At 43.1% G+C, this 19,417-nt stretch overlaps 1 protein-coding gene across 5 annotated transcripts in view; it reads left to right on the top strand.

Annotated features, from left to right (window-relative positions):
* Nucleotides 1-19,417, top strand: part of GRM5 (glutamate metabotropic receptor 5) — a 279,818-nt gene that overhangs the window by 207,718 nt on the left and 52,683 nt on the right. For all 5 annotated transcript variants that reach the window (XM_032219956.1, XM_032219957.1, XM_032219954.1 and 2 more), the window contains exons 4-6: nt 7,724-7,970; nt 10,708-10,876; nt 12,216-12,342. In XM_032219956.1, coding sequence (XP_032075847.1) covers nt 7,724-7,970; nt 10,708-10,876; nt 12,216-12,342 — 543 coding nt within the window. The remainder of the gene's footprint in view (nt 1-7,723; nt 7,971-10,707; nt 10,877-12,215; nt 12,343-19,417) is intronic.

Below are 19,417 nucleotides of genomic sequence, written 5' to 3'. Positions count from 1 at the left end.
CCAGCTTTTCCCATTGACTTTGCTCATCAGAAATCAACAGGAAAGGTCACAAATGTTGATCATATGCTGGTTGCCAAGTTCCCAAATTATGTTCATGTGAGCATGGGAATGCTGCGATGGTCATAAGTGTGAGGACCAGTCTGATGGAGAGGCAGCCATAAATATTTAACAAGCCATATTTCTGGAGAACAGCAGAAAATACCAATCCAGAAGGAACAAAACAACACCCAATGGGGATTATTTGGTCATGGAAGACAACTGAACTGATGAGTAATTAACACCACCAAGCAACAGATAGATTCACCACATTATAAGATCAAATAATGCAGAACGTACAATAATGAATTTGACAGCAACAGAGGAAATGTATATGTAGGAGGGAAAATAATAAGGCAGGTGTGGTGATAATGATGGGAAATCTCAGACTGCGCTCCAATGGGAAATCATCCCTCTTTATGAAATCTTCAAAAATACGATTTGAGCAGCTATCTTTCCAACACCAGTGTCATTTTATAATCAAAACTACTCAAGGGGCAGTGTAATTAAGCCCTACACTGTAGAATGGTAGACCAAATTTTTTTAAAAACAAACAAACCATGTCCCTTGTCTAGGGCAGGTTGCTCCTAAAACCCAAAGGTTTTGGAATTGATGCTCCTCGCATTCTTAATAATGTGTCTGAGTGTGTCTTTGTGTAGCAGATGTTGTAACTGCTGTACATTCTGTATAAGCTTTGTGCTCCAATCTGGCATACATATGCACATGTATAGAGATATTATTGCTTACATACTTCTCTTAAGCTCATTGTAAAAAGAAAATTGTCCAGCAGAAATGAAGGCTGGTTTGATTATTTGATGTAGGGATCCAAGAAATTTTAATCTTTTTTCATTCTTTTTACAGCAGTGGATTAGGAGGGAGTTAGTTGGAAATTAAAACAACACCAAGTTTGTTCTTAATTAAATTACCTTCACCTGGTTAACCGTGAGCTGCAAAGAGTATATAACCAAGTCAGATGGTTTACAAACTCTGTATCCAACTCAACCCAAAAAACAATGTGGAACAATTCAGCGAGAGTTCAGTTCTTTATTTGCTTACAGACAGTAGACAGAATCTAACCAGACTAAACTCTTACCCCTCTCAGGGAGATTCTAAGGAGTGGCTATCTTTACTTTCTTCCTATGCCTCCTATCTAGCCCTGGCATATGTTGTCTCATGTCTTACAAGAAAGTTTGGAGATTTTAAGGGGACATACAACTTGCTGTCAGTTTATTGCAGCACAGATCATATCTCCCAAATCTGGATAGTGCATAGGTCATGCCTTCTGGTTACCATGGGGTTTAGAGATATGATAAGGATTTGCCACACTCATCCTGGGTCTCTGAAAGGACACGAGTATTTTGTTGTACCAAAATAGTGCTGTGTGCCCCAGATTATACGCAGGAATGAGATTCAACCAGTTCGGACTGGTTCAGCCGAACCAGATGCTAATTTTATATTTGGTTTGCCGAACTGGTAGTTGCAAGAACTGGCTGGCTCCGCCAACCCCACCCTGTCCCTCCCAGGAGTCTCCACCTGGCCTGTTTCGGATGCCAGATAAGTGCAGGGGCCACACGGAGTCTCTGGGAGGGCAAAAAACAGGCCTCCCGGAAGTTCCAGAAGTCTGGAAATTGGCCACCGGAGGGAACCCAGGCGAGATTGTTTTTGCCCTCCCGGAGGCTTGAGAAAAGCCTCCAGTGCCTGGGGAGGGTGAAAATGCCCCCACCCCCTGCCATGGTGCAGGAGGCCGAGTAGGCTATGCCCACTATGGCCACACCCACCCTGCAACCTGGCAGAGAACTGGTTGCTAAAATTTTTGAATCCCACCCCTGGTTATATGATTGTATGTTGCAAGAACTACCACAACTGAAACCGGGCTCGATAAACTGTTGAATAGGTGAAATATGCTGTGTTCATAAGACTAGAATGAATCAGTCATAATCCATGGCAGAAAAGATTGATTGATGATTAGTTAGTTGGTTGGCTATGAACCATCAGTTTAGTGATGATGCTTAACAATCACATAAATAAAGGTTCCCCAAGATATCCATACCATTTCCCATCTTGGCATTTCCAATCTTCCAACAGTGCACCCATCATTGATGTAATTAATCCGATCCAATTTGCTGCTTGTTGTCATCTTCTCTTTCTTTTCACCTTTCCTGACATCATGGATGTCTCAGATAATTACGTGCCCAGAATTTGATAATTTGATTCATTTGGGTATCAAAGTGACAACTCTGAATTGATTTGTTCTATCCTCTATTGATTTCTTGGCTACCGTGGTATTCTCAGGGGTTTTGGCGTTCTTGATGTTCTCTGTTCTTGGTTGTTTGCTTGCAGATGTTCATCACCCAACTAGGTAACATCATCAGTACAAGTGACACAGATTTGCTGCCTGTGTATATATAATAGCTTTCCCTACAATAGTTTTGCAGGAGTGTGATTTCCTCCTTGATAACTTCTTGATTAAAGTATTGTTTTCAATCGCATTGTTTGTCTGGTGCTGATCCCTGCTTATCTTACTATATTGGCTGCAGGGGGGGAAATATCCTAGTCTGTGTTTCCTTCCTAGGGCTTTTTAGTGTCTCTTTTGAATGGTTGGCAAATGTGTTCATCTCTACGTCTGTGTTGTTGGCTGATTTGTCTGAATGCCACGCTTCTAGGAATTGCCTAGTATTTTTGGCTTGGGCTTGATCTAAAATGCTCATAGTTTCCCAGTTGAAATTGCCATTGAGTCTGTCCAATTTCATGAGATTAAGAATTTTTCATCATTTCTTCACACAGTTCATTGGTATTTGTGGGTGTGTTTTGCTAGTCTTCTGCATGTGTGTCTTACATTGTGGCTGTTACATTGTATGTTGTAGATGACTTCTATTTGTTCTTCTTAGACTGCTGGGCCCTTTGGTTTGTTTAAGGTGTTTTGGAGGATTTTAGATGCTTTGTGTGCTACAAAGATGCCAAATGATTGTACTCATCAGTTGGTTGTTTCTGAGATATCTTTAATATTGGGGAGAGTTATCCCGTTCATGGATTGTGGCTGATGAATAGCACGGATGGCGTTACTTAGTTTGGGTAATGAAATGTCTGCAAGAAAGAAATCAAACTCAGGGAGCACCAAGCAACCCTCATTTCAACCCTGAGCTGCAATTATTCTGCTTTATTGGTAAGATTTCTGTTTCCTGGTGGTAAGCAAAGGAAAGCGAGAACCCTGAGCAAAATGGCAGAGGGTGTATATATTCCATTATTTCACTTCTCGGCAACCCTGCTGCTCAGAGCCATCTGTTGGGGATGCTTTAATTTCTGCACTGAGCAGGAGGTAGGGACTCAATTACTTAAATTCCCCCTTTATAGCTCTAGGATATTGCTGAAGATCACTGGTAGGGTTTTGATGCAAGTAATAGTAGAAACGCAGGAAACAGCATAGCCCATGTTTGGCAGGCTACTGAGGGCCATGGGGAAAGAGGACTTCCTGGAAACTTACTCGTAGCTGTTTGGTGGGCTGCCAGAAAGCATGAAAGGAGAAGACATCTGCATGAAGACCACTGGAAGCCAGGGGTGTGATCTGCCTGTGCTCTGCATTCTTTGACACATTCTTTGACCTGGGTACTTGAGAGACTGCCTGCTGCCAATTACCTCCCACAGACCCGTCAGATCTCACAGGGTCGGCCTCCTCCGGGTTCCGTCCACCAGCCAATGCCATCTGGCTACTACCCGGGGGAGGGCCTTCTCTGTAGTAGCTCCGGCCCTTTGGAATGAACTCCCCGCGGAGATCCGGACCCTCACCTCTCTCCAGGCCTTCCGGAAAGCCATCAAAACCTGGCTGTGCCGGCAGGCCTGGGGTTGATGAGTTCCCCTCCCCTCTCGACTGGTATGGCTGTGTGATTTTCGTGTATTTTAATTATGTGTACTGTTGTTTATGTTCCCTTTCCCCTTTGAGTTGTTCGCCACCCTGAGTCCCTCCTGGAGAAGGGCGGCATACAAATAAACCAAAACTATAAACTAAACTATAAACAATGGGAGGCTGGATTTTAAGTCTGAGCTGAACTGGAATTTCTGAGAAGGCGTTTTTCTGAGGGGGAAAAAAAGGTTGAGATGCGCCATTTTCTCTCCCTCCCTCCATGCTGTTCTACTTCATTCCCTCACACCTTTCTCCTTCATTTCCCATTTCAATGAATGCTGCTCTAAAAAAAACTTCCTTGTTTTCCTCAGTCAAAATGTCCTTACTGAGTTAGACTTGGGTTACCCCATCTTGACACTTTTGTGTACTTGCAACTTTGGGACTACAATCCTCCTCTTTCATATAGAAACAATGGCGTTGGTTTCTATTTTCACATATGCAATTTTTTAAAAAAAAAAAATCTTACATCAGAAAGAGGAGGAGGCGAAGAGGGGGGAAGAGGAGGAGGAGGAGAGGAAGAAGGAGAAGGGAAGGAGGAGGAGGAGAAGGAGAAAGAGAAGGGGAGGAAAGAGGAGGAGGAGAAGACAAAGAAAAAGAAGGAGGAAGAGGAGCGAGAAAGAAGGAGAAGGCGAAGAAGGGGGAAGAGGAGGAGGAGGAGGAGGAGAAAGAGAAGGGGGGAAAGAGGAGGAGAAGACAAAGAAAAAGAAGGAGGAAGAGGAAGAGGGGAGAAAGAAGGAGAAGGCAGAGAAGGGGGAAGAGGAGGAGGAGAAGAAAGAGAAGGGGAGGAAAGAGGAGTAGGAGAAGACAAAGAAAAAGAAGAAGGAAGAGGAAGAGGGGAGAAAGAAGAAGGCAGAGAAGGGGGAAGAGGAGGAGGAGGAGGAGGAGGAGGAGAAAGAGAAGGGGAGGAAAGAGGAGGAGGAGAAGACAAAGAAAAAGAAGGAGGAAGAGGAAGAGGAAGAGGGGAGAAAGAAGGAGAAGGCAGAGAAGGGGGAAGAGGAGGAGGAGGAGAAAGAGAAGGGGAGGAAAGAGGAGTAGGAGAAGACAAAGAAAAAGAAGGAGGAAGAGCGGAGGAGGAGGAGGAGGAGGAGAAATAATAATCCCTTTCTCATTCTAAGTTCTTAGTCCTGAAGGACCCGAAGGGAAGCTGGCCTTGGAAACATGGTAGGAACTGAGATCCATATGACAACAAAACAAGGATACCTATCTGTCATGAAAAAGAAAATTACTGTGAATAGAATTGTAGGTGTGCATAAGATTATTACGTAGGGCAGTTTAGGGCAGGAGTATCAAACTCAAGGCCCGGGGGCCAGGCCCAGCCTGCTGGGTGCTTAGAACTGGCCCATGACGCCACCTTGAAAACAGCAAAGGACCAGCCTGCAGTGCCTCTGCCAGCAAAAACTGAGTTTGGGAGAGGAGGCCGTTAACAGCCAAAAATGGAGCTCGCAAGCACTGCAAGTGGCACTCCCAACTCCATTTTTGCTCACAGAGGGTTGCAGGAAGCTATCGCAGCCGAAAACGGAGTTCGGGTGCCCGTTTTTGCTGACAGAGCTCTGGGGGCACCGCGGGTTCCCCGACACAAGTGACGTCGAGCGGGCCACACACACACCCAGCCCCCCCCCCAAGGTCAAACACAACCCTCATTGCGGCCCTCAATGAAATCGAATTTGACCCCCCCTGATCTAGGGTTATATAAAATGGGTTTTATTATTTTTTGAGAGGGGTGGAGATGACTGTAGGGCATGAAGAGTGTCCTTGGCAAAACACCACGCAACACTTTTCCTTCTCAGGTGGGTAGTACTCATTATCTTCCCGAGGAAGGTGTGAGTAAGAGCCCTATTTGCAATTATCTGCCATGGCTGTTGTCCCTACCGGTTCCTTCTGTGCTCCAGTGGCTCTCCCTCTTTCAAAGAGAAAATGGTTTTCTCCACCCAACCTCTCTCAAGCTGCCACACACAAGGGGAGGCTTTGCGAACACGTGCTTTGACATTGGCAGGCCGCTTCAGCCACCTCACACTATTTCGTCGCCATGGCAATAGTTTTGGTGGTGGGGAAATTTCTTGGTTTTTTTCGCGGCTCACATGCCAGGGAACATTTTCTTCCAACTGTTCTTTTTAAGCAAGCCTCTTTGTTTGAGATGCCAGACCCTTGATTTGGAGCCACTTAGTGAAAAAAAATAGAACTGGTAGGTTGACTTCCATGAAAATAACTGCTTCCTGACCCTGCTGAAGAATGGAGAGGCAGGCCCCATGTTAAAGAGAACGGCGGTATTGCCTAAATAGAGATATTTTTATTTATTCTACTGTAGGGTTCCAAGAGAGAGAAGGTGGGGGGGGGAGAAGAAAAACTTACAACAAGCAGACAATAAAGTGCATTTTGTTAAACTGGAAACAGTGACAATCATTATTTTATTTATTTATTTTATTTATTAAGCTTGTCAAACACGTACGAGATAACAGGTATAAGTATAAACATGGACATGAACACTATTGTGGACTAGGACCGTGGGCTATGGCCGGAATGACTGAGGCGAAGGCAGGAATAAAGGCTAACAAGTTTATTCCGAAGCAAGGAGGGAAGGAAGGAGGGAAGGAAGGAGGGAAGGAGAGAAGAAAGGAGGGAAGGAAGGAGGGAATGTAGGAGAGAAGGAAGGGGGGAAGGAAGGAGGAAAGGAAGGGGGAAAGGAAGGAGAGAAGGAGAAAAGAAAGGAGGGAAGGAGGGAAGGAGAGAAGGAGGGAAGGGGAAGGAGGGAGGGAAGGAAGGGGAGTAGGAGAGAAGAAACGAGGGAAGGAAAGAGGGAGGGATGGAAGAAGAAGTAGGACCGTTGTAAAATAAGATGGATCTATGGGATGTTAAAAAAGCAATCTTCAAGTATATTGTCAACAGTAGGGAAAAATTGTTATAAATACATATTATTAATAACAGTTATGAGATCATATAATTGTGAATGTATATATGAAATTGATAAAATTAAAATAATAATTAAAAAAAAGTTTATTCCATGTGATGTAACAGTTAATAGTTAGGAACCGGCTTCAGACCGGAACAGCGGCTTCTCATCTGACAGCTCCCTTTTTATACTCGGAGCTGTCAGATGGTAAGCCAATCAGCTGTCGAGTATCTCCCGCTTAAACAAAACTTTATTGAGCATGCTCAGAACGTGACAAACACAGTAAATGGGGACAGTAGGACAGGGACGGTAGGCACACTGGTGTGCTTATATACACCTCCTACAGACCTCTTAGGAATGGAGTAAGGCCCATGGTAGACAGTCTAAGGTTAAAGTCGTGGGGTTTGAGGATGTAACAACGGAGTCAGGTAGAGCATTCCAGGCATTGACCCCTCTGTTGCTGAAGTCGCATTTTCTGCAATCGAGTTTGGAGCGGTTTACTTGGAGTTTGTATCTATTGTTTACCCGTGTATTATTGCGGTTGAAGCTGAAGTAGTCACTGACAAGTAGGATGTTGTAACAGACAATTTTGTTTACTACGCTTAGGTGAGACCTTAATTGGTGTAGTTCTAGGTTCCCCAAGCCCAAAATTTCGAGCCTGGTGGCATAAGGGATTCTATTGTGAGCAGAGGAATGGAGGACTCTTCTCGTGAAATATCTTTGGACTTGAATTGTATTAATGTCCAATATACAGTGTGGATTCCAGGCAGATGAGCTGTATTCGAGAATTGGTCTTGCAAAGGTTTTGTATGACCTGGCTGCACAATGCAATGTCGCAAAATTACGTTACATTAAAAATTAAAAAATGCAAAATTACATTATGTGTTGTTGTTTTTTCACAGGTAATTTGACCTTAGGCACCCAACACGTGCAAGATTCCAAGATGGGTTTTGTGATCAATGCGATATACTCCATGGCTTATGGCCTCCACAACATGCAAACGACCCTGTGTCCAGGCTACGCGGGGCTTTGTGATGCCATGAAGCCAATCGATGGACGGAAACTCCTGGATTCGCTGATGAAGTCCAATTTCACCGGGGTTTCTGGAGATATGATCTCGTTTGATGAGAATGGAGACTCACCAGGACGGTACAGTATAGATTTCGCCATCTACAAAACACAGAATTTTTCAGAATGTCATCAGTTTACAGATGAGACACCTTAAAGTAGTTCTCCTTAAGGTGATCAGCACACTTGCTGGCATTGTTGTTACAGCAGAATGGGGAGCACTAATGAGGGCAGTGCAATTTCTGCCAGCATAATTTCCTAATTCATACACCGCAGGTACTTCAGAGTCCATGGGCATCACGATAGAGACCCATGTTTTAACGGCTGAGAAGATAGTCTCAAATAGAATTTATTTAATCTAGATCAGGGTTCGGCAACCCATGGCTCTGGAGCCGCATGTGGCTCTTTCGTCCCTCTGCTGTGGCTCCCTGTCGCCAATCAGCTCCACAATTGAAAGGGCTTTTGGTTAGGACAGGTAGAGGAAAAAGGATACCATTCTAGAAGAAGACTCTATGGTGGGGCAACCGGACTTCCAATTGGCTCCAGAATTGAACGGGGGGCTTCCGGTTAGGACCTTTGTGGCTCTTTGAGTGTTTAAGGTGCCAACCTCCGATCTAGGTTTTAAAGGACCTAACATTAGTAAACTCAATAGGATTTCTTTACTAGATTCTTAGACTTCAACTGTGTGCTCCAATAGACTGAAGCACTTCATTTTCCAAAATGATATAATTTTTTCCCACAAGCTGCTTCTTGGAGATACAATGCATTGGACCAGTTGGCTTCATGCTAACATTTAAATCATGCCTCACTATTTTGAACTGGCCAGTTGGCAGAACAAATGTCAGTAAAGGCTCCAAATCATTTGAAGATGACACGAAAAAGCATTTAGCATTTTCTTTGGAAGCCAAATACATTTTTCTCTTTGTCTCTAGTTTGCTTTCTCTCCTAATGCCTCGGAGAAGATATCGTCCATATCATTCCATCCCAAGCAGAAAAATTACATTTTAAACCATATTTATCCCAAAGGTGCTTTTTTTCAAAAGGCAAATGGACTTTTTTTTTGTTTTTTCTTGGAAGATGTTTTGGTTCTCATCAGGGGTGGGTTTCTTGCCCCGTTCCAACCGGTTTGGTTGGAACGAGGCCGGCGACATCCTCGTGCACGCACGCGGTGCACGCATGCGTACTAGCGTCTGTGCGATGCTCCAGCTGCTCCTGGAGGATCACGCAGGCGCTGTATGCGTCCTGCGCATGCGTGGAAGCGCAGAACTCGTCAAAACCGGGTAAGGAGCGCGGGCGGGCGGGTGGGCCCTTTGCCGTTCTCAGAAGTTACTTACTTCCGGGTTCGCCGACCAACCGGTTCGCAGGGACCGCCGCGAACCGGTTGAAACCCACCCCTGGTTCTCATCCAAGAAGCATCTTCAGTTCTGTCTGAATGGTGGGGAATGGAAGGGTTTATATTCCTTGCAGTCATCTCTGAGAATTATTGAGGCCACTTGGGGTCACCTGAATAGTGCAAATGGATGTGGAGCTTTCTTAAGGTGGACAAGCTTCTGCCTTAGCGTATTCTTGGGTTTAAAGTGTGCGTGTTGTGTTGCTTCCTGCAAGGAATTTCAAATTCCTTGAATTTCTTCAAGGAAAAAAACAAGGAAGCCCAATTGTCTTTTGAAAAAGCACCTTTGGAACAACCATGATCTGGATGGCCGCCCTGAGTCTTCCGATTAACTTCTAATACAAGATAAATAAATAAATAAATAAATAAATAAATAAATAAATAAATAAATAAATGACTCAGAATCTCCATAGACATTAAACCATGTTTATGTTCTTCAACATAATCTCAACAAATATTCATCAACACATACAGTATATTCCTTCCTTATCTTCAGCAAGGGAAAAAAATATCCATTCCACATGCAACGGATGTGGCATAGGTAGTCCTCGACTTACAACCATAATGGAGACCATAATTTCTGTTGCTAAGCAAAGTGGTTGTTGATTGACTGACTGACGATTGATTGATTAAATTTATTACCTGCCCAAGGTTGTGGTAAGAAGGGTGGCCAACAGCTTGTGGCTGTTAAATGAGCTGCACCTGATTTTACAACTTTTTGCTATGGTTGTTAAGCAAATCACTGCAGTCATTAACTGAACCACATAGTTGTTAAACAAATCCAGCTTGCCCCTCCCCCATTGACCTCACTTATCGGAAGTCAGCAGGGAAGATCATAAACAGTGGTGGGATTCAAATAATTTAACAACCGGTTCTCTGCCCTAATGACCAGCTGGGTAGGCGGAGCTCGGTGGTTATGTGACTGGGTGGGTGTGGCCAACTCAACATCACTCAAGTCGATGGGCGCTTCGCCTTAGCTGTTACAATGTAATCAGGGTTAACTGGAGAGGCAGTTTCTATAAGCAGAGCAATAAAGATTAGGCTAGAAACAACACCAGAATGTTTCCTTCCTGCCTGCCTGCCTTCCTTACAGGATTAGCCCTGTAAAGTGGGGAAAAACAAAAGGAGATTCCTTCCAACAACTGGTTCTCCGAATTGCTTAGAAAGTTAACAACCGGTTCTCCCGGATAGGTGCGAGCTGGCTGAATCCCACCACTGGCCACAAATGATGAGCACAACTTTCATAAATATATGTTGATTGCTTGTCATATCTAACATTAATCCTATTGATTTCAATTCAGCCCAAATTTAACAGCCCAATGAACAAAATGACCTCATTTTGTGCCTCTTTTCTCATGGGGGGGACCCTCGACTTGATTATGGGTTTAGGTTCAACGGAGTGATCTCTTTTTTATTGTTGTTGGAAAGGTATGAGATCATGAACTTTAAGAAAATGAAGAAGGATCAATACGATTACATCATTGTCGGAAGTTGGGACAACGGTGAGCTGAAGATGATTGATGATGACATTTGGTCAAAGAAAAGTTCTGTCATCAGATCCGTGTGCAGTGAACCATGTGAGAAAGGAGAGATTAAGGTAAATCCACCTGGTTTGGAATTGCCAATCCCACTGACTCCGTGACCCAGCCTAGGGCAGCACCCCAGACCCTCGCCCACAGGCACACACAGGGAGAGCGCCAAGGACCCCACAGTTCAACCTTGAACTGCAAATATTCTTCTCTATCAGTGAAGTTGTCTAGAGGTGGAGCCCTCGCCTCACAATCAGGAGGCTGTGAGTTCAATCCTAGGTAGAGGTAGATATTTCTCTCATCGAACAAAACTCCGCATTGGCAATAGGAAGGGCATCTGGCCATTAAAACACTCCACTAGCTCCATTCAGTTGCCCAGTCTCCATCTTACAAAGGATTATAGGGTCATTAAATGAAGATGACAATGAAGATCAGTGTCATTGTGAGTTGGGGCACTATATAAATTTGGTTAATACATAAAAATGCATAAATAAATAAATTAAATGGTAGAATTTGGAATTCAGCAGAATGTCCATTCTCTCTCCCAACCCCAAGGTAGGAACTGAACCGTAGATTTTAAATAATCATGATTGTAAACTACCATGATGAGCAAAAGATCCTGAATGAGTTGGGAGTGCACAACTAAGCCCCAAAGGGGACAAAACCCAAAAACTCATCTATATAAATGGGTTAAATGGATCTCTAAACCACTCACCCAGAACCATCCTGAACAACTTCGGTCCTTTGGTTAAAAAAAAATGGATTTATGTCATAAAACAACACAAAAACAGAATTAATTTTATATATATATATATATATATATATATATATATATATATATATATGTATGTATGTATGTATGTATGTATGTATGTATGTATGTATGTATGTATGTTATATTTGTGCTGATAAATAAATAAAGGGAGACTAGTATAGATCTATTTCAAGCTATTTAGCTCTCATCAGCTAGCCATAACCTTACTGGGAATCAAACCTGTGATCTATTGCCTCTTAGGCAGATGTGTTAACCATTGAGCTACAGAGCTCGACTCCTTATCAGCCAGGCCAGGGTGAAAGGTATATATTTAAAGTCACAACCCCTGGTATGCCCAAATATGGGAGGAAGGTCACACTTCCATTCTCTGTCATTCGGCTCGTCACAAGAGACCATCCAGACAGAAACCCAATATTTTACTGTTGCCTTTTGTTACATTTGTTATATTTGTGCTGATAATAATAAAGGGAGACTAGTATAGATCTATTTCAAGCTATTTAGTTCTCATCAGCTAGCCATACCCTTGCTGGGAATCGAACCTGTGCTTATATATATATATATGTATATAACATTTGCTAAACATTAGAAAACATAAGGAATGTAACAATAGGTCCATTGTGTCTTCTTCTCAGGTTATCCGCAAGGGGGAAGTCAGCTGCTGTTGGACCTGCACACCATGCAAAGAGAATGAGTTTGTCTTTGATGAATACACCTGCAGGGCTTGTGAGCTGGGATCCTGGCCCAACCACGACCTCACTGGTAGGTGTAGGATAATAGAACATTGACTTACGTATAGGAATGGCAACAGAAGATTGAATTTTTGGAGATCTATAGTGAAGCAGATGGGGTATTCTGGAAAAGGGCCTATGCCATCCTCCTCCTCCTCTTCCCCCTCCTCCTCCTCCTCCTCATCTTCTCCTCCCTTCCTCCTCCTCTCCCCCCTCCTCTCCTTGTTCTTCCTTTCCCTCCTCCTCCTTCATCCTCCCTTTCATCTCCCCTCCCCCTTTTCCTCCTCCCTTCCTCCTCCTCCTCTCCACTTCCTCCCCTGCCTTCCTTTTCCTCCTCCTCCTCCTCATCATCTCCTCCTTTTCCTTCTCCTCCTCTACATATATAATTATATGAAGCTCACCATTTTTGCTGTTATTTCATTTCACCATCTTACAACTTTCTTGCTACATACCTTCTAACTATATTCAGGGAAATTTTCAGATTCATTGGATCTATCCATTGGGTACCGCTGATAGTTGTGAATTAATTAGGGTTTACCCTAATTAAGGTAAAGGTTTTCCATGTTCAGTTGTGCCTGAATGGGGGCACAATGTTCATCTCTGCTTCTTAGCCAAGGCAACCAGTGTTTTCTGAAGAATCTTCCATACCAATAGCAATAGCAGTTAGACTTATATACCGCTTCATAGTGCTTTCAGCCCTCTTTAAGCAGTTTACAGAGTCAGCATATTGCCCCCACAGTCTGGGTCCTCATTTCACCCACCTCGGAAGGATGGAAGGCTGAGTCAACCTTGAGCCGGTGAGATGTGAACCGCCGAACTGCAGATAGCAGTCAGCTGTTAGCTGAAGTGGCCTGCAGTACTGCACTCTAACCACTGCGCCACCTCGGCTCTCTCCATGGTCATGTGACCAGCTTGACTATACGCCAAGATGCACGCAACCCTGTTATTTTCCCACCAAAGTGTTACCTATTTATCTACTCGCATTTGCATGCTTTCAGACTGTGAATTGGGCAGGAGCTGGGGAAGGAACAGGAGCCCATCCCTGTTGTGGTCTGTTGGCAGCCTGTGGAGCTGGCAGCAGAGTCGGACAGCGAGGAGGTTGGGGAGGAACATGGGCCAGTCCTGGAGTCTGGGGAAGGCTTGTGCAAGGGCTCTGCATCAGAGGCAGAGAGGAGGGCAGGGTCATCTAGGAGTTATGTGCTGCCTCCAGAGCTTCCAGAGTCAGACATCAGCAAGGTAGTGTGCACATGCGCAGAGCTGCCAGAGGCAAGAACAGTTAAGACAGAAGGGATGACTTGGGAGTAAAGCTTGGAGGTGATTGGCCCCTCCCATAGGACATAAAGGAGGAGCAAAGGCACGTGAGCCTTTGTAGGAAGCAACTTGGTTCATGCTGGTCAGTTTACCTTTGGAAGTTCCGTTTTGACTCTTTGCTCTGTGTGGCCTTGCCAAGCTAATTGCCAATTACTAGTTGCCAAGAAATGGCAGCATTCAAGGAAGATAAAGGTGGGTACGTATCAGCTTGTGACCTCAAGACTGGATTACTGTAATGCGCTCTACATGGGGCAGCCCTTGAAGAGCATTCGGAGATTTCAGCTTGTCCAGAATGCAGCCGCGCGAGCGATTGTGGGTGCACCCCGCTACACCCACGTTACACCTATCCTCCGCGAGCTGCACTGGCTGCCTATTGGACTCTGGATGTGCTTCAAGGTGCTAGTCGTTACTTTTAAAGCCCTACATGGACCTGGGTACTTGAGAGACTGCCTCCTGCCAATTACCTCCCTTCGACCAATTAGATCCCACAGATCCTCCGGATTCCATCAGCTAGCCAGTGTTGACTGTCAACCACCCGGAGGAGGGCCTTCTCTGTGGCTGCTCCGGCCCTCTGGAACGATCTCCCCATGGAGATTCGGACCCTCACCACCCTTCAGGCTTTCCGCAAAGCCGTCAAGACCTGGCTGTTCCGGCAGGCCTGGGGCTGATGCGTTCCCAGCCCCACTCGAATTTGTTGTGACTGTTGAGGAGTTTTTAATTCTGTTTTTTTGTATTTTATTGTTGTCTTGTTTGTTTTCTTTGCATTGCCCCCTTTCCCTATCGGTTTGTTAGCCGCCCTGAGTCCCTTTGGGAATAGGGCGGCATACAAGTTTAATAAAACTGAAAACTGAACTGAAACTGAAGCTTTATCCCGAAATACTTTGGCAGTCTACTGTAGGACTCTTTACAACTATTTTGGACTCATTACGGCCTGTGAGTGAACATAATTCACAGCCTTTGAAATAAAAAGAGGGTTTTGGGACTAAGTGTGTGCTTTTTACTGTATCAGGAAGCCTAGGTCAAAACAATCCCATCATGCAGTACTTGGATCTCGAACATCTGACCTTCTGGTCTACAAACCAGCAGCTTAACCATTAGGCCACCGCCTTCCCTTTTTGACCCTAAAAGGAGACTGCTCCTAGTATAAAAATATTAAGAGTTAAAAATGCCAGTGCAGATACTTTGATTTCTATTGTGTCCCAAAATCACACATTTTATTTATGCTTTTATGACTCTAAAAAGAGTGCAGAGAAGAGCAAAAAAGATGATTAGGGGACTGGAGGCTAAAACATATGAGGAACGGTTGCAGGAACTGGGTATGTCTAGTTTAATGAAAAGAAGGACTAGGGGAGACATGATAGCAGTCTTCCAATATCTCAGCGGCTGTCACAAAGAAGAGGGAGTCAAACTATTCTCCAAAGAAGCAATGGGTGGAAACTAATCAAGGAGAGAAGCAACTTAGAACTAAGGAGAAATTTCCTGACAGTTAGAACAATTAATCAGTGGAACAACTTGCCTCCAGAAGTTGTAAATGCTCCAACACTGGAAGTTTGTAAGTAGAGATTGGACAACCATTTGTCTGAAATAGTCTAGGGGTTTTTGCCTGAGCAGGGGGTTGGGCTAGAAGACCTCCAAGGTCCCTTCCAACTCTCCTATTCTATTCTCTTCTGTTCTATTCTATTCTCTTTCCCCTCTGTGTGACAACTGATTAAGAGAGAAGGAAAATGTCCTTGGAATGCCTGTTTCCAGCATCCTGTTTGTTTAATATTCCGTACATTTTGCTTTGCTCTCTCTATGTGTTTTTTTTTGTTTGTTTTTTTGCAGTCCTGTTAAAAAAAATCTCATCCAGAAGCAAACCTTTGAAAAATGAATGCTGGGGTTTGGCTGCAACTTTTCTTTTTCTTCTAAAGCGACATGTCGGATTTTGTTGCAATCCAGAGAGCTTTGTGATGTTGTAAAAACAGGCAAGAATCCGATGCCACCTGAAAATAAATTGATCCCTGTGCAAGCATTTGTAGGAACCATTTGCAGGATGCATAAAAATCGGGTTGCTTCCCGTCAGCTGCCAAGGCTTAGGCTGTCTTATAAAGTCACTGTTCTAACAATCTAGAAGGCAATTGCTACCTTATTTGCAAGTTTCAGTCTGGCCAGCAAGTTGTTGTTGGGTAGTTGCGAAGTCATGTCTGACCCATCGCAACCCCATGGACAATGTTCATCCAGGCCTTCCTGTCCTCTAGCATCCTCTGGAGTCCATTTAAGCTCACGCCGACTGCTTCCATCCAGCCATCTCATTCTCTGTCATTCCCTTCTTCTTTTGTTCTCAATCGTTCCCAGCATGAGGCTCTTCTCCAGGGAGTCCTTCCTTCTCATTAGGTGGCCAAAGTACTTGGTTCCTCTTCAGGATCTGGCCTTCTAAAGAGCAGTCAGGTTTGATCTCCTCTGGGACTGACCGGTTGGATTGCCTTGCAGTCCAAGGGACTCAGTGCAGGAGTCTTCTCCAGCACCAGAGTTCAAAGGCCTCCATTCTTTGGTGCTCAGCCTTTCTTATGGTCCAACTTTCACAGCCACACATTGTAACTGGGAAAACCATAGCCTTGACTACACACACTTTGTTGGCAGGGTGATGTCTCTGCTTTTTAGTATGCTGTCTAGATTTGCCATAGCTTTCCTCCCCAGGAGCAGAGTCTTTTAATTTCTGGTTGCTATCCCCATCTGCGGTGATCTTGGAGTCCAGGAAAATAAAGACTGTCACTACCTCCATTCGTTCCCCATTATTTGCCAGGAATTGCCAGCAAGTAGGTTAGGGGAAATCTGCCCCCTGCTTAAAGGCTTATCTTCCCCTCCCCCAAGACTCTGTTACTGTCTTCTGAAGCAATAATTTCATATCCCCTGGAAAAAAAGGAGAGGGGAAATCATCTCCCAATTAGCAGCTGAATGAAAATTAAGACTCTTCCTGATTCAAAATGCCCTTCTTGGTGGATCTCACAAGGCTTACTCAGCTGTCCTTGAAATGCCTCCTGTCCTGAGATAGCTGAAGAACACTCAGGTCTTTTTGTTTGACCTAAGACAAAGTTGTCCTAGAGACTTCAGGGATGTGCACTGAATGCAAAGTTACTCTTGTTTCTCTCCACGTTTCCAGAGGCAAAAGAGATGAGTAGCCTATTCAACCATGTTGTCTGTTATACTTCTTCAAACAGCAGCCAAGGGACCAAATTGGTAAATATTGATATCACCAATATGGTTCCTTGGTCATGCATGCGTTGTATAATTCTCCCCTCTTTTTTATTTTTCTCTCTCTTTCCTTTCCTTCCTCCTTCTCTCTCGCTTTCTCACCTATCTTCTATCTCTTCCTTCCCTTCTCTTTTCCCTACTCTCTCTCTCTCCTTCTTTCTCCCCATTTTCTATCTTCCCTTTCCTTCCCTTCTCTTTTCTTTCTTCCTCTTTCTTTTCTCCTCTCATCTTCCCTTCCCTCCTCTCTCCTCTCTTCTCTTCCCTTCCTCTTTCTTCTCTTCTCCTCTCCTCTTCCCTCCCCTCCCCTTCTCTTCCTTTCCCTCCTTTCTCTTCTCTCCTGTCCTGTCCTCTCCCCTTCACTTTCCTTCCTTTCCTTTCCCCTCTCTTTCCTGTAAATCTTTTTTTTCCTTATTTTTGACAGCATGGAAATAATTAATTGAAACAAGATCCAATTAGGACAGAAAACATTTCCAATAGTATTTATATTCCTTAACCCAAGATTTTTGACGAGGTATCAATCACAATTTAGGTTTAGCAGAAGCTCTGTATTTGGGACAATATTATAAAAAATAGATAAAAATGGAAAGATTCCTCTAGGAATGGATTTGGCAGTTTAAGCTCAGAAGAATCTATAGTGGGATGAATTCCAGGCACAAGTGTAACCCACTACCCTTGATCTCCCTCCCCCCATATGTATGAGTTTGCACATACATGATACATACATTTGTTCATTTGTTTCTTATTCATTCATCAGAGTGGGTTCATTTGTCTTGAAATATACAAGTAGATACAATCTCGTTTGTTTTTTTAAAAAAGGCATAAAATTATCTTTAAGTTCTTTTCATCTTTTACAATCACCCTAGCATATGTTTTGTAGCTTTATCCTTCTTTGTGGATTAGAAGCTTCATTTTTGGATTTTCCTGGGATAGTTTTGAGATGAAATGATATCCCTTGATCACTCGGTCCAAATAGTGATAAAGAAGAGATGAAGTCTTAGGAAACAACTTGGTGATGCTGTAAGCACTCTCAGCTTTAAAAATTAACCAGTACTGGAAAGGATCCCTTTGTCATTTTATGTTTGGTTTTTTTTAAAAAAATCACATCTGCTCCCGTTTACTCTGGTAATGTTCAGGGTATTTTTTTTAATATGAGTATAAATGCATATTGCGTTCTTCCTATACAGAAGCTTTATTGTTCATCAACATTTGCTTTAAATCTTCCCTCCTAGGGGTCTGAAGTATTTCAAAGAACATTATTTATCAGAATATTCATGAACTGGCAGAGACATGATAACAAGGTCAGCCAATGTATAGGCATGGCAACTGGGTCAGCCAAGGGAAACTATTTGGTGACTGAGAGCCATACCAGATGGCTCGGAGCCTGGGCATGGCTTACCTATGTAGCTCTGAGTCTGAGTCTGTGCAAGAGATCTAATCTAGTCTGTTCTATGAATTGAAACTGAAACAAAAATTGTTCTCTCCCCTCTGCCTGTGAACCAGCTGTTGGTAGTGTATATTTACTTATGTATTATATGAATGAATCCTGCTGAATCAGTTATCTCCGTGTGCTTTCTGGATGTGATTCTGACATTATTTTAGTTAGATTGATGCTAAACGTGAAAGCAAATTGCATTTAGGACACACCTGTTGGGAAGGCAACTATTTTCTGTAGACTGATTTTCTCTTGGTCTCTTCCTCCTGATTGATTATTTTTTCCTTGGGTTATTACTGTTTTTGAACTATTTTCAGAGGAGGAAAATGAGACCAACTCAGAGTCTTTGGGGTTAGTAGCACAGTAGTTAAAATAATTGTTAATTTCAGTAGCTTTGAAAATACAAGAAGAGAGTCAATGTTATGAATTCCACCAGCCTTTGATCAACCTTCCTCTGAGCAGACATTTTAATTCTTCATGTCCTCTAGATGTGCTGATGGTTTGATTTTTGAGATGACAGAAGTGAATAGATGAATGGATGATAGAGATGATAGATAGAAAGAAAGAAAGAAAGAAAGAAAGATAGATAGATAGATAGATAGATAGATAGATAGATAGATAGATAGATGAGAGAGATTTAAATGAGATGATAGATAAACAGATTTAGAGAGAGAGATGGTAGATAGATAGATAGATAGATAGATAGATAGATAGATAGATAGATAGATAGATAGATAGATAGATAGATAGATAGATAGATAGAGATAGATAGATAGATAGATAGATAGATGATAGATAGATGATAGATAGATAGATAGATAGATAGATAGATAGATAGATAAGATGGATAGATGGATAATGATTGATGGATGGATGTAGATAGATAGATAGATAGATAGATAGATAGATAGATAGATAGATAGATAGATAGATAGATAGATAGATAGATGATAGATAGATGATAGATAGATGATAGATAGATGATAGATAGATAGATAGATGATAGATAGATAGATAGATAGATAGATAGATAGATAGGTAGGTAGGTAGGTAGGTAGGTAGGTAGGTAGATAGATAGGTAGATGAGAGATAGAGAGAGAGATTTAAATGAGATGATAGATAAACAGATTTA

The sequence above is a fragment of the Thamnophis elegans genome, chromosome 6 (assembly GCF_009769535.1).
Source record: "Thamnophis elegans isolate rThaEle1 chromosome 6, rThaEle1.pri, whole genome shotgun sequence".
Taxonomy (NCBI): domain Eukaryota; kingdom Metazoa; phylum Chordata; class Lepidosauria; order Squamata; family Colubridae; genus Thamnophis; species Thamnophis elegans.
This window is presented reverse-complemented; position numbering and strand designations above follow the sequence as displayed.